Source organism: Salvia hispanica, chromosome 3, assembly GCF_023119035.1.
Source record: "Salvia hispanica cultivar TCC Black 2014 chromosome 3, UniMelb_Shisp_WGS_1.0, whole genome shotgun sequence".
In the NCBI taxonomy this organism is placed as follows: Eukaryota; Viridiplantae; Streptophyta; class Magnoliopsida; order Lamiales; family Lamiaceae; genus Salvia; species Salvia hispanica.
Window position 1 is genome coordinate 466,297 of NC_062967.1, and position 12,309 is coordinate 478,605.

Sequence of the window (12,309 nt, forward strand, 5' to 3'; positions counted from 1 at the left end):
TATACCTCACCAACAATAACGAAACTATCCTGACTATTTGTGTCTATGTTCTTGATTTGTGATCAATGTTTTATGTGTGTTAGAAAAATTTGAAGGAACAATAGGATGTTACTCTTTTGATTTGTTTCTTTTTACATGAGGGTTACCCAACCCTACTTTCAAGTATTAGCTTTCTTGGGAGAAAGGTTGAATAAAGTGATCCGTCCATAATTCGAGGGGAGATAAAGAAAAAAGTTTTTCATAAGTTAATAATGTAAATACATTGATTTCTTTTATACTAGTATATAATTTCATCATGATGTATTCTTATATTCCGAAAGTGGTCACTTAGGGAGTGTATTTTATAATCTTCCTAAAAAACAATTAACTTGAAACTTTTTATTAGCATAAAACAAAAGTGAAACTTTTATATAAATAGTGAAAATTCCAATACCAAAAATATAACTAGTATTAATTTATTTTTTTTGTGGCGATGGGCAGACATTCTCTCATTGCTGATGTATAAATATCTCAATGGAATTGTTTACTTTTCACAAGAATTTTCTTGTCTAGGGATATATATGTCGTGTATATAAAGTTATAAACTCAAGTTAGATCACTACAAAAGTTATTTATAAACTAGAAAAAGAATCCAGCAAATGCAAAGATTCTGGAAATAGCTTTGAGCATTAGATTTGCATATTTTGTGTAGTATATTAGTATAGGAAGTTAAGAATAAGGGAGAGATATACCTCAACCTTATCTCTAAAGTGGTAGGTATCATACTATATATAAATGGCATCATTAAATTCCTCATGTCGGAAATTAGCAATAAAAAATGTTGGCATTGTGGTACACTCTTGCATTTATTTCATCACAAAGCACATTAGGGGACACACCTGCACCACACTTTTGACCATTTAAGAATCAAGAATATTTAACAACTTATATAAATGTAATTAAATGATTTTATAAATAAAGCTCGCAAGTGTAATAGAAAAAGGTTGGTATAAGAAGCTTCAATGTATTTATAGCTAATATTGGGATTTGTTCAATTTTGACTGTAGAAGTTTGATGACTATTTTATATTCCCTCTGTCTGCAAAAGACTTTGGTATCAAAAATTGGTAGTGGAAAGTGATAATTATGCATATGCTTCAGTAGAGGAATTAATATTTTAGAGCATTCGCCATTAATTAAGTATGAATATTTGACTGTTGCATGATAGAAAAGGTGTTTCTTAATTATATCCGGTTTTTGCTAGCTTTTTTTACCCCGAAAAAGAAAAAAATGGGCTCTCATATAATTATCTCAGCTTAAAGATATTTGAGCCCATCTACTTCGGCCCAACATGTCACCTCATTTTATCAAAGCAAATGAGACCAATCTTCTTAAATATTTTATCACTTAAATTTGTGGAATTTAAGAGGAAAACTCTTATTGAATAAATTGAGATATTTAATACTCTTGCATGCATTTCAAGGTATTTTGACTGTTTGAGTAAACCTCAAACAAAAATTAAGACTGTATTTTTATCATAATGAATAGTCCCAATTCATTTTTCACACTCGTTTTGCAAAAATAATAATAAATAGGTAAAGTTGAGAGAAAGTAAAATAAGAGAAACAATAATATAGATAAGATTATTCTTTACATTATTCTCTCTTTTACTTTACTTTCTCTTCACTTTAACTATTTATTATTATTTTTGCAAAATGAGTGTAAAAAAGGAACTCTTATTGAATAAATTGAGATATTTAATATTCTTGCATGCATTTCAAGGTATTTTGACTGTTTGAGTAAACCTCAAACAAAAATTAAGACTGTATTTTTATCATAATGAATAGAATAATTAATTATAAACTTCTTTGCTCTTTGGTGTAGTTTTTTAATGTATGAAACAATAAGATAGATTGGTAATAACATTAGTTTCAAAACTGGGCTTTTAACTAAAAGCCCGTTGTATTGAAGCGCACGAGGCCTTTTAACGTCATAGATATTTTCATTGGCCCAAAACATTATACTAGCAAATTAGATGGCACAAAATCAAAGAAAATAGAGGAAAGATAATAAAAGTGTGCCACTAATCACTATATAAGAAAAAATGCCCTTCTAGTAAAAGTAAAATTCAACGTTTTCGATCATCATATCTTTGAACAAAATCTTGGGACTTTCACACCCAATTTGATAGTTGAAATTATGTGTGGGGAAATTAGATCATTATCCACAAAACAAATTGGAATAAGGAAAACTACATATTGATAAACGTTACAACAACCCATTATCTAAACTATTGTTATTATTTTCTTATGTATCAAAAGTCCATACAATGAATTTGTTTGAGGACTGGCGTCACTGCTGAGTATTTCTTCTTTCTCAACAAATTAATCTCACCATATATGCAAATATTTCTCAACATACTTTTCGATTTCTAATTATATTAGAAAATTGAATTCTGCTCAATATAAGACTGTTACTATTGCAGAAGTTGTGATTCATATGATACTGAAAGTAGAGCATCTGCATCGCGTCTCGATGCGGGCTCTATCTCGTCTCTTCGAGACGAGACCGCATCGAGACAGCGATGCAGCCTCCCATCTCGTCGCCATCTCGTCCCGTGGCTCGTTCATTTCGTTTGTATTTTTAAAAAAAAAAAAAAATTCCGGAAAAATTCAAAAATTAAAAAAAAATCCCAAAAAATATTAGCCATTTATTTCAAATTTTTAAGTTTTTTTTCTATTTTTTAAGCCTCCAATCACTTCTATAAATATTAAATCATTCCCACAAATTGTCCACCATAAAAAACTCTCTATCCACAAATCACTTTTAAATTATGTATTTTTTTATTTTTTAAAGATTTTAATCATGTGCTTTTTAATTTTTTTGAATTTTAATTATGTATTTTTTTATTTTATAGATTTTAAATTGTAATTTTATTTTATTTAATAAAGTGTGTTTATTAATTGAATTTGTTTGAAATAAATAAAACATGAAATTGAATGAATAATTAAGAGATAAGATGGTTAAGAGCACTCCCAATGGGTCGGCGTTAAATCCGGCGAAAAATTTGCAATGAAAATGAGACTGATTATTTCGACCTTGATTGCCATTAGCTACAACTTTTATACTAATGAGGAATCTATACAATTTTTGTACTAGTGAGAAATCTATAAATGGCAAAGGATATTATGTTAGATAACATTGTAAATTATAGTAAATAAATAATTAAAAAAGAATTGTTCTGACACTTGCATGAAAAAGAGAAAAGTAATAATTATATTGTGGAAATGGAATTGTTGACTTTGCAAAAGGATTGCTTTGCACCGCCCCCTCCAAAATTAATTTAATCTTGAATCCACTCACCCCTAATACAGTTAATTCCGGTAATTTCGTTGTATGCTGAGACATGAAGCTGTGGTCCTTGCTGACTCATTAGCACAAATCTTATGTTAATTTCCTTCATAATTACCTAATATTCCTCAAAACCCACCTCAGATCCACTCAAAGATCTAAAAGGGTGTCCAATCGTCGCCTCAAAATCTGACCTTTTCCATCCATTTATTCAAAATAAGGTGACAAGGTCAAATCAAAACATGGACTAACCTCTCTCTCTAGGCTTCTTAAGTTGAGACCATTCTTTCCTGGCATGTCTATTGTGCTGTTGTTTCATAGAACACCATTTCGATCATCACATTTGTTTTTTGTCATTATTAAAAATCGATTCTTGGCCTAATATGCCAAATGCTTCGCTGTTAGTTCTTGACAGACTAATTTATTCTGTTTATTTAAAGATGTTATTTCATGTTTAAGAGCCCTTCATTGGCTGTCCATCTTCATCACAATTTAACTAGAAGGGCTCTTGATTCTGTCGGTGGTAGTTACAATTTTGTTAGCACTCACAAGAAATCCGTTTCAAAAAAAGTTTGAATTCATAATCAAGTCTCAACTACTTCTGTGATTGCTAGAAAAAGATTTCTGCTTTTTACCAGTATAAAAATTAGAGCCTATTGATGCTCAATTTGTGCTGTGGGAAATGGATCATTCACAGAGATCAGCGGTTGAGATCAGCAAGGATGAAAATGGGGTCACACAAGTGCTGCTTCAAAGTCCACGTGGCGCATCGGTTAGGGTAAGATCTTCTTCTTACAACATTTGATTGTCCCATGTTGTTTGATCAAAGTGAAAAAGATTGGATTTTTATGGTTGATTTGATGTTTTTCAGATCAGTCTCCATGGAGGGCAGGTCCGATCATGGAAAACAGAACGAGGGGAGGAACTGTTGTTCACTAGTTCTAAGGTATTTGTTTCACAAAGCGTTTACTTTTCTTGATTGATAAGTGTTTTTATCCTCAAAGTCTCAAGCTTTAATCCATCTTAGTAAATAATGGATGATCATATAGTACTGTTTTTATCTATCTAGGCTATAATGAATTAAGCAAAATTAGCTCAAACGAAAGACGTTAAGATATCTCGTCCGTCTAAGTAAATAACGGATTAGGCTAGCTATACCGGTTGTTTTTGTATCCGGGCTAATCCTCCATCGTCATTGCCTTTTGGCAGGCGAATTTGAAGCCTCCGGGAGGTGTGAGAGGAGGGATTCCCATCTGTTTCCCGCAGGTAGTATCCGTCACACATCAATGTTTCAATTTCTTGAAATGGATCTTTTGCTGCATTAGGCTGACAATGGAATGTGTTGTGATCTGTTGATGAAGTTTGGGAAGCGCGGCTCGTTGGAGAAGCATGGATTTGCAAGGAATAGGATATGGATGATTGATGAGAATCCTCCACCTCTGCCGTCTGCTGATCATGGTAACAAAGCATTCATTGATTTGATTCTCAAATCATCCGATGATGATCTCAAAATCTGGCCTCATAGGTATCACCTTTGAGTTGAATCTTCTTCGATCTTGTGGATGTTAGTATCAAGAACTTGACCATGAATGTTGGTTTTGTTTCTGTTTTCCCAGTTTTGAGTTCCGGATTAGGGTGAATCTGAGCGTTGATGGAAGTTTAAGCCTGACTTCACGAATCCGCAATGTCAACTGCAAGCCCTTTAGCTTCTCGTTCGCTTATCACACTTACTTCTCTGTCTCGGATATCAGGTGAATACACAGAAACAGATGGTGTTTTTTTTTCCCTTCGTTTCGTTTCGTTTGCTTATCATTTTTGTGAATATTGACAGTGAGGTGAGAGTAGAGGGGTTGGAAACACTTGACTATCTCGACAGCCTGTTCAACAAAGAGCGTTTCACAGAACAAGGCGACGCGTTAACATTTGAATCCGAGGTATAGTTCAGCCCATCACATATCTCTCTTGACTCTATTGGAGTTTCATAAGTTGAATAAAACTGATGTGTGTGTGTGGATATACATAGGTTGATCGCGTATATCTTGGCTCTAGGGACGCGGTGGCAGTGTTTGATCACGAGAGAAAGAGGACTTTCGTGATCAGAAAGGAAGGGCTTCCAGATGTAGGTATGTTGTATCACATTTTGCAAGTGAACTAATGATGCCAAAATTCTTGAAAGAAAAGACTAAATGATGTTTGGCTGAACTTGTGCCGGCAGTGGTGTGGAATCCGTGGGAGAAGAAGGCAAAGACGATAGCTGATTTGGGAGACGATGAGTACAAGCAGATGCTGTGTGTGGATGCAGCAGCTATAGAGAAGCCGATTGCTCTCAAACCGGGAGAGGAGTGGACAGGGCGAGTCGAGCTGTCTCTCGTCGCATCCATACAGTAGATTTCATGTTGAAACTAATAGGAGTTTTACTAACTAAGTCAGCTGGTGGCCTTTTTCTGTGTCACCTCAAATAACAATGCTCAAAGCAGAAGAAGCCATTTTCCTGTATTTTGTGAGAATGGCTGGCTGATTTGTGTTGTGTGGTGTGGTTTTTGTGAGTATTTTGAAGTGTACAAGTTGTGATATAAAATTTAGTTCTGTTTAAGAAGCTTGCAGTAGATGTGGATTCTAAAAGAAATGGTTAAGTACTTAAGTTTTTAAGTAGTTAATTTATGGTTTCTATATGAGAAAAAATGTAATGGGATAAATCATGAACTAAACAAATGAAAAGATAGAGATTATGGTATAATTACTACATATAAAGAATGAGCAAAACTAGCCAATAAAAAAGGATTCCAAAATTTACATATATTTTAAAAATTTATCACAATTAGGAAGCAACTCTGATTAAAACAAAAATCTTTTGATTTGAGATTTTTGAAAATAATATTACTACTACTATATAAGTGAATATATGGAGTACTATAACTTAAGCATATAGGAAACTTATAAATCTAAAATAATGTTATTATATTAGTAAAACTCACATTGAAGTTTTTTTATTTGTTTTTCTTCTCTAGTAGAAAAAAATAGTCACAACAAATTTCCATGAACACAAACTAAAAAGAAAGCAGATATAAAAAAATTAAAAAGACTAAAATATTTATATAGTAAAAAAATTAAATCAGATATGGAAGCTACTCATATCAGAGCCAGGTTTCGATCCTGGGACCTGTGGGTTATGGGCCCACCACGCTTCCGCTGCGCCACTCTGATTTTGATGTTATATTTTGGACTTATTTAATAATTGTAAAATGCCTACTGCTTGTTTAAGTGTTACCAAAGTGAAAATTAGATGCTTAATGATAGTTATCTTTCTTTATTGAATGATATACTATTTTCTAATGAATTTGAGGTAATACATATATATATATATATATATATATATGTCAGTGTATTATTTGATTTGAATGTTTGTATTATGGTTATTTCCTTGTTATTTTAGATGATTTATGAAAGGAAAGCAAAACTTGTAGTAATATTAATTAATGAGAACCCAAATCACCAAAAACCAAATGTATGAGACAGTAGTTTATCTTAAAAGCATTTGCATCAATCAGACATTCAACATGGAATGTATGTTTGTATTAATATTTGTTCCACATCTTCACAAGTACTACACAACAAATTAGCTCCAACAAAACAATTCATTATTCATGCAATATAATTTAGATTATCTTAAGATTGATTTTAAAATATAAGGAAAGTGTCATGATCATACAAGCGTAACGCTATATATTAACTATATATGTGACATTGCGCTAAAATTAAAAAATTAAGTAGGATAAAGTCTACTCAAAACGTCTTTTGAAACTAAGTTATGTCTAATCAACCAACCCAAACTGATCACCCTAAACCATAATAATATGTCAAAGAAATAATTATTGTGACCCATTGATTAACAAAATACCATGTATCTATAAACCACTAGTCTACTACCCCCACTAGCAAACATTGGTCACATCATTAGGAAATGGTATTTAATTAAGTTATGTTATAATTCAGGTTCAAAACATATACTATGTGTGATGCATTCTACCATGAAAATTATTTTTTTAGTTATTGATGACGTTTTGCTTTTTAAATTTGGAAAAAAGAGGAAACTTGAATATATGAGTAGTTTTGTAATCATTGCAAATTTATAATTAGACAAAAATACAAAACACTGGCATGATATAGAATTTTACCTTAGGTCGGTATAATGGCATCAATAGGATCATTGCAATTTAATTTCTTCTTTTGTGAACTTTTAAGAACAATTTGCTTAATATTAGGAAGAAAAAAATGAAAAATAAAACATTTTGTGAATCATTTGAGTTGTAAGTAATTATTTGGTGTCTTTTTATTGTCATTTTGCATAACAGTCCACATTCTTAGTCTAAAGCATAAAAACAAAGTTGTGTACTTATCATGATTCATGAATTAAAGTGGCAAAACCAATCGTTTATTACGAGTGAAAAAGCGACAAATAAAAATATGTCAAACTTTACATTTATTTGATCATTTGATCCTTAAATTTATTTTACACTTATAAAATACAAAAGCTTGAGTTATATGGGTCAAATCATGATCATTTCCAACCAAACAACAAATTACTACTATAAAGTAGTGTTTATTATTGATGTGTATGTTCTTGGTCTATATTAGTCATTAAAAAGTGAACGTAACATCAAGTATTCTCTTCTCGCGTTTCCGTAATAATATGAGCTCATGAGTACTACCCATGTTTTATAATAGTAAAGTGATTTTTTTATTTGGGTATTTCATAATAGTTGAGTCATTTCTTTCTTTAGTAAAAAATATTAACACATTTTCTCGCTCATATTCTTTCATCTCTCTTATTTTATTATCTTTGATTTTTCTTCTCTCCTAATTTATTATTGTAATACATTAAATATTTTTTCTTAATTTCCGTACAGAAAAATAATAACTCCACTACTATGAAACGGACGAAATGCAATTCTTCCATTAAGAATAGTTTTAATAATTTGACACTTAGAACCAGAGGCGGACCTATATTTGAGAGTGGGGATCCTTAGAACCCCCAACAATTTGAATTGTTACTATATTATATGTATGCATACCATAGAGTATATACTTCTCCTATCTCTTTAGCCCAGTTGGTTAATGGAGTTGCCTTAGAACTAGTAGGCCATGGGATCTTCCTCCTGTGAAAAATATTCTCGTAAGTGGTCAAGTATAAATTAAGAATGACTTCCCATTTTTAGTATATGAGACTAATCTTAATGGATGGATGAAAATAAAAAGATGAAACTAGTTTTTTTGGACTAAAGAAATACTAGTAATTTAGACCCCTCGGTATCAAAATCGTGCGTCTGTCACTGTTAGAACAAAATGGGTGAAACACCATAAATATACATCAGTGCTCATACCTACTTAATACCAAAGTAGAAATATACTTCCATATACACATTATTTCAGAATCTCAGATACAAAATCACAACCCCTTGTGTTGGATCTTCCTTTTGTTTTTTACCAGAAGCATATTCATAATTCCCCATGAGAGAGAATTCTTACCTCCATTTCTATTTGGCAATGGCACTCTTACCAAACAAAAAGAAGAACTTCTGCTTCTGCTTCTCAGCTTTCTTCAAAAATCATACCTTTCCCTTTTGACTCCAATTCAAACTCCTCAACACAAACCCCATTTCTAAAAACCCCAAAACCCCCCTTTTTCCCAGACACCATTCTTGAAATTTCCCCACTTTTTCTCCCTTTTCCCTCTCCTTAAACATGTATGCATTTGTCATGCAGCTTTTGTTCAAACATTCAAACAAAATGTGCTATCCTGCTTAAACACTAGAGCTTCAATTCAAATTGGGGAAAAAAATTTAAAAATTAAAAATCCAATCTTGAAATGGAGAATTATGCTCTGCATTTCATCGTCGGAGCCTTGCTTCTGCTCTCGGAATTTCAAGAAATTGTAGCTGAAACAGTTCTCGACGGCGACAAGCAGGCATTGCTCGATTTCGCCGGCAATATCCATCTCTCCCGCCGCCCTTTGAACTGGGGTGTTCAGAGCTCAGTGTGCAAGAATTGGACTGGAATTGGGTGCAGCGAAGATGGAAGCAGAGTGATATCACTGCGGCTGCCGGGAATCGGCATCCACGGCCCTATTCCGGCGAACACGCTCAGCCTCAGCCGCCTCTCGGTGCTGCAGATCTTGAGCCTCCGGGCAAATGGGATTAATGGGACTTTCCCTCTCGATTTGGGTAATCTAAAAAACTTATCTTTTTTGTATCTCCAGCACAACAATTTCTGGGGCCCTTTGCCCTTGGAGTTCTCTCTCTGGAGGAACTTAACCATTGTGAATTTGTCTGATAATGGGTTTAATGGTAGCATCCCTAGCTCAATATCTGGTTTGAGTCGTCTCGTGGCCTTGAATCTTGCTAGCAATTCGCTCTCCGGTGAGGTTCCTGATTTGGATTTGCCGAATTTGCAGCTGCTTAACTTGTCTTACAATGATCTTAGTGGTAGTGTGCCTAGATCACTCCAGAGGTTTCCAAAGTCTGTGTTTTTAGGCAATAGTGAATCACTGTTGGATTACAATGTTAGCGTTGTCTTAGCTCCTCCTCACGAGGAGCATCGTTCGAGGGGTGGTGGAAATGCCGGGAAGCTTAGTGAAAAGGCCTTGCTTGGGATAGTTGTGGCTTGTTCTGTATTGGGGGTTCTTGGTTTTGGCTTTGTGTTGCTTGTTTGCATTCTTAGGAGGAAGACGGTGGATGGTTTCCCCGGGGAGTTGGTGAAAGGGAACATGTCACCGGAGAAGGCAATCTCCCGCGGCCAGGATGCTAGTAATAAGTTGGTTTTCTTTGAGGGGTGTAACTATGCTTTTGATTTGGAGGATTTGCTGAGGGCTTCCGCTGAGGTGTTGGGGAAGGGTACGTTTGGGACGGCTTACAAGGCCATCCTCGAGGACGCCACGATGGTGGTGGTGAAGAGGTTGAAGGATGTCAACGTGGGGAAGAGGGAGTTCGAGCAGCAAATGAGCATAATTGGAAGCATCAAGCACGAGAACGTGACTGAGCTGAGGGCTTACTATTACTCCAAAGATGAGAAGCTTATGGTTTACGATTACTTCAGTCAAGGCAGCGTAGCTTCGTTGCTACATGGTGAGTTGTTATACTTATATACACCTAGTTTTTTTTTATGTGTTTTAAGCTCAGCAGTTGCATCAAGATTATTTCTATGAAGATGATATGTTGAAATGTTGTCGGAATGAACATGAATAACAAAAAGGGATATTTAGAAAAGGATAGGATGAGAATGATGCATCTTTTGTGGGGCAGAATTACTAGTTGACCTTTCATATACTTTACAAAATAAGGCTACATGTCTCTATCTAGATGATGTGTTTAAGATAAGAGAATGTATGGTATTAGATGGTCCAGTGAAAATGTGACTTGTGACACAGTAATACGATAATCTTCGTTCATCTATCGTTCCTTCGATTAACTTGCCTATTACTATATACTACTACTAAAGCTATGGTCACGAGTTTTGAATGACCGTACGATCATGTAACGAGAGATTGGATTAATACTAGCTAAGATAATTTTGTATGATGTGATCAGATTGGTTTGATACTCATAAATTCACTATAAACATAATCCAACCTTGCAGGGAAGCCAGGAGAGAGCAAGACTCATCTCGACTGGGAAACTCGGTTAAAGATAGCCATCGGTGCTGCAAAGGGCATAGCGCGTATCCACACAGAAAACAGCGGAAAACTAGTCCACGGGAACCTCAAATCATCAAACATATTCCTAAACCCTCAGCAGTTTGGCTGCGTGTCTGATCTCGGCCTGTCAACGATAATGAGTGCACTCGCTCCACCAATAGCCCGAGCAGCTGGTTACCGCGCGCCTGAGGTGACAGATACGCGCAAGGCAGCGCAGCCTTGCGATGTCTACAGCTTCGGGGTGATCCTGCTCGAGCTTCTCACTGGAAAGTCCCCGGTCCACACCAGCAACGGGGACGAGATGGTGCACTTGGTGCGTTGGGTCCATTCCGTGGTGAGAGAGGAATGGACAGCCGAAGTTTTTGATGTGGAGCTGCTGAGGTATCCGGATATAGACGAGGAGTTGGTGGAGATGCTGCAGATAGCAATGGCTTGCGTTGCGAGAGCTGCTGAGCAGAGGCCTAAGATGTCGGAGGTCGTGAAGATGCTCGAGAGTGTTCGGGTGAAGCCTGAGAGCCGAGCACCGGGAGATCCGGAACCTTCTTCGGGTGGTGTTTGAGAGGATGTGGTGGTTGGTTCACTACCTTGGTGGCCAAAGTTGTGAGAGTTTTCTAAGTTTAAATTAGTTTAAGATTAGATAAACTCTCTTTATTTTTATTTTTTTGGGTTGATTTTGTATGTATTTGGTATTAAATCTTGATTCTTACCCCAGTTAGGGCTTGTTATGTACTCCCTTCGTTCCATAGTAATAGAGGCGTTTCGTTTTGAGCACTCATTTTGAAAAAATAATAATACAAGAGTAAAGTAAGAGAGAGAATATTGTAGATAAGACTCTTCACTACATCATTCTCTCTCTTACTTTACTCTTTCTCCACTCTAACTATTTATTATCATTTTTTTAACATGAGAGCTCAAAACGGAACGCCCCTATTACTGTGGAACGGAGGGAGCAGTATGTTATGCGTCTGCATATAAAATCTTTATTTCATACTTATTTCATCTACTTAATAATATAGATCGTCAAACACATCATTTATATTTAACTTGGTATTAATATTATCTACCAAACAACAAATATAGTCGTACTAGTAGTTTTTAATCATGTCAATTTTTTTAAAATTTTATTATTGTGTTGTCTCCTATGCATATCAATGAAAAAGCATTTCATTAGAGTTTCTATTGAAAATTCAAATCAATTCCGTTGAATTTGAATTTTTAGTTACACGTTGAATTTTTATTCTTGTATATATATTTCATAAATAAAATAAAATTGTACTTTAAATTTGAGAA

At 34.7% G+C, this 12,309-nt stretch overlaps 2 protein-coding genes and 1 non-coding gene across 4 annotated transcripts; 2 read left to right on the top strand and 1 right to left on the bottom strand.

Moving 5' to 3' along the window:
* Positions 1–3,573: 3,573 nt before the first annotated feature.
* On the top strand, positions 3,574–5,922 carry LOC125211421 (putative glucose-6-phosphate 1-epimerase). Of its 2 annotated transcripts, none has more exons than XM_048111198.1 (8): positions 3,574–4,107; positions 4,201–4,275; positions 4,539–4,595; positions 4,691–4,854; positions 4,946–5,080; positions 5,161–5,263; positions 5,353–5,448; positions 5,545–5,825. In XM_048111198.1, exons 1-8 carry the CDS (start codon positions 4,012–4,014, stop codon positions 5,581–5,583), a joined length of 765 nt encoding a protein of 254 aa, XP_047967155.1. In that variant the 5' UTR covers positions 3,574–4,011; the 3' UTR covers positions 5,584–5,825. The 2 variants fall into 2 exon arrangements, with proteins under 2 accessions (XP_047967155.1, XP_047967154.1); XM_048111197.1 differs by having other exon boundaries at positions 3,584–4,107; positions 5,353–5,452; positions 5,545–5,922.
* A 539-nt stretch (positions 5,923–6,461) lies between these two features.
* Positions 6,462–6,533, bottom strand: TRNAM-CAU. Its single transcript has one exon. It is a non-coding gene; the product is annotated as a tRNA-Met (tRNA).
* A 2,249-nt stretch (positions 6,534–8,782) lies between these two features.
* LOC125215051 (probable inactive receptor kinase At4g23740) lies at positions 8,783–11,794 on the top strand. Its single transcript, XM_048116349.1, has 2 exons — positions 8,783–10,450; positions 10,962–11,794. The coding sequence occupies exons 1-2, from the start codon at positions 9,196–9,198 to the stop codon at positions 11,576–11,578; spliced, it is 1,872 nt and encodes a 623-aa protein (XP_047972306.1). The 5' UTR covers positions 8,783–9,195; the 3' UTR covers positions 11,579–11,794.
* The last annotated feature ends 515 nt before the right edge of the window (positions 11,795–12,309 follow it).

Coding starts and splice junctions, on each gene's coding strand:
- LOC125215051 (XM_048116349.1), top strand. CDS start 9,196: ATGGAGAATTATGCTCTGCATTTCATCGTCGGAGCCTTGCTTCTGCTC. Junction 10,451..10,961: donor CGTAGCTTCGTTGCTACATG/GTGAGTTGTTAT, acceptor CCAACCTTGCAG/GGAAGCCAGGAGAGAGCAAG.
- LOC125211421 (XM_048111197.1), top strand. CDS start 4,012: ATGGATCATTCACAGAGATCAGCGGTTGAGATCAGCAAGGATGAAAAT. Junction 4,276..4,538: donor TGTTGTTCACTAGTTCTAAG/GTATTTGTTTCA, acceptor GCCTTTTGGCAG/GCGAATTTGAAGCCTCCGGG. Junction 5,081..5,160: donor TTCTCTGTCTCGGATATCAG/GTGAATACACAG, acceptor GAATATTGACAG/TGAGGTGAGAGTAGAGGGGT.